Source organism: Plasmodium brasilianum, chromosome 7 (genome assembly GCF_023973825.1).
Source record: "Plasmodium brasilianum strain Bolivian I chromosome 7, whole genome shotgun sequence".
In the NCBI taxonomy this organism is placed as follows: domain Eukaryota; phylum Apicomplexa; class Aconoidasida; order Haemosporida; family Plasmodiidae; genus Plasmodium; species Plasmodium brasilianum.
Genome location: NC_090120.1, coordinates 75,292 through 76,308, shown reverse-complemented (window position 1 = coordinate 76,308; position 1,017 = coordinate 75,292). Strand labels below are relative to the sequence as shown.

Here is a 1,017-nt window from a genome sequence, read left to right as displayed (position 1 = left end):
ATGGAACAAAACTTTAAGACTTTCTTATTTGTTAAAATTTCTGTGTTTGTTCTTTTAATTTGGATATGTCTTCTTAACAATGACATGGTATGATAATATAATTTAAGGATATTTTTATTATTTATATTTATTGTGTTTAATTTTTATTTATACTATTATTTAGTCTAATAATAAATATTGAATTTGTTCTTTTAGATGATATTTAACAACCCCGTGGATGTGAATTGCATGTTTCATATAAAAATAGATAGAAGAAATTATCGATTACTAACAAAATATATACATGATAAGAATTCAATTATTACGGGATTAAAAGAAGATGTACCATATAATAAATTAAATAAAAAAAAAGATATATCTAATAATGAAAATTGGGAGACAGGAAAGAAGGAATTATCAAGTAGATGTTTTTCAAGAAATATGGGTGTCGATAAAAAAGCTATGAAGAATAAATCTTGTATATTCAAAACAAAAAAATATTCCCATATGGAAAAAAAAATATTCAAAGAACTCGATTACCAGAATTTTCTTAAAAAAAACAGGACAATTACTGATAAAACGTACAAAAAAATAATCAGTAAAAAATATGGTTTACGACTAGCTATACCTGTATTATTGTTCTTGTTTTTCTTGATAGTATTCATAGTAGATTTCTTACTAGGTTTTTCTACATCTAAAGTTTCATGGGAAGGAAGTTTTTTAGGACTATGGCCTTATTTAAAAGAGTTGACTAATGATAAGTATGGATGGTTATCAAAAGTATTAGATTGGTTGAAAAAAAATACATCAGGATTATGGCACCATTATGGTATGGGGGAGCAGTCTACTGCATGTGATTTGTGTAGTGTTGGATCAAATGGTGTTAACATCAGTGAACAATGCATATTAGGACAGTTATTTGGATATATATTCTATTTCGTACCGTTCATTATATTAGGTGTCACATTTATATCATGGATTATTTATTACCATAAAAAAGTTAAAAAATATCAAAAAATTAAATTAAAGAAAAGATAA

At 25.0% G+C, this 1,017-nt stretch overlaps 1 protein-coding gene across 1 annotated transcript; it reads left to right on the top strand.

The window, feature by feature from the left end:
• Window positions 1-1,017, top strand: MKS88_001765 (uncharacterized protein; the record flags this gene model as incomplete). The annotated part of the gene is made up of 2 exons (XM_067214722.1): window positions 1-87; window positions 196-1,017. 2 exons carry the CDS (start codon window positions 1-3, stop codon window positions 1,015-1,017), a joined length of 909 nt encoding a protein of 302 aa, XP_067074072.1.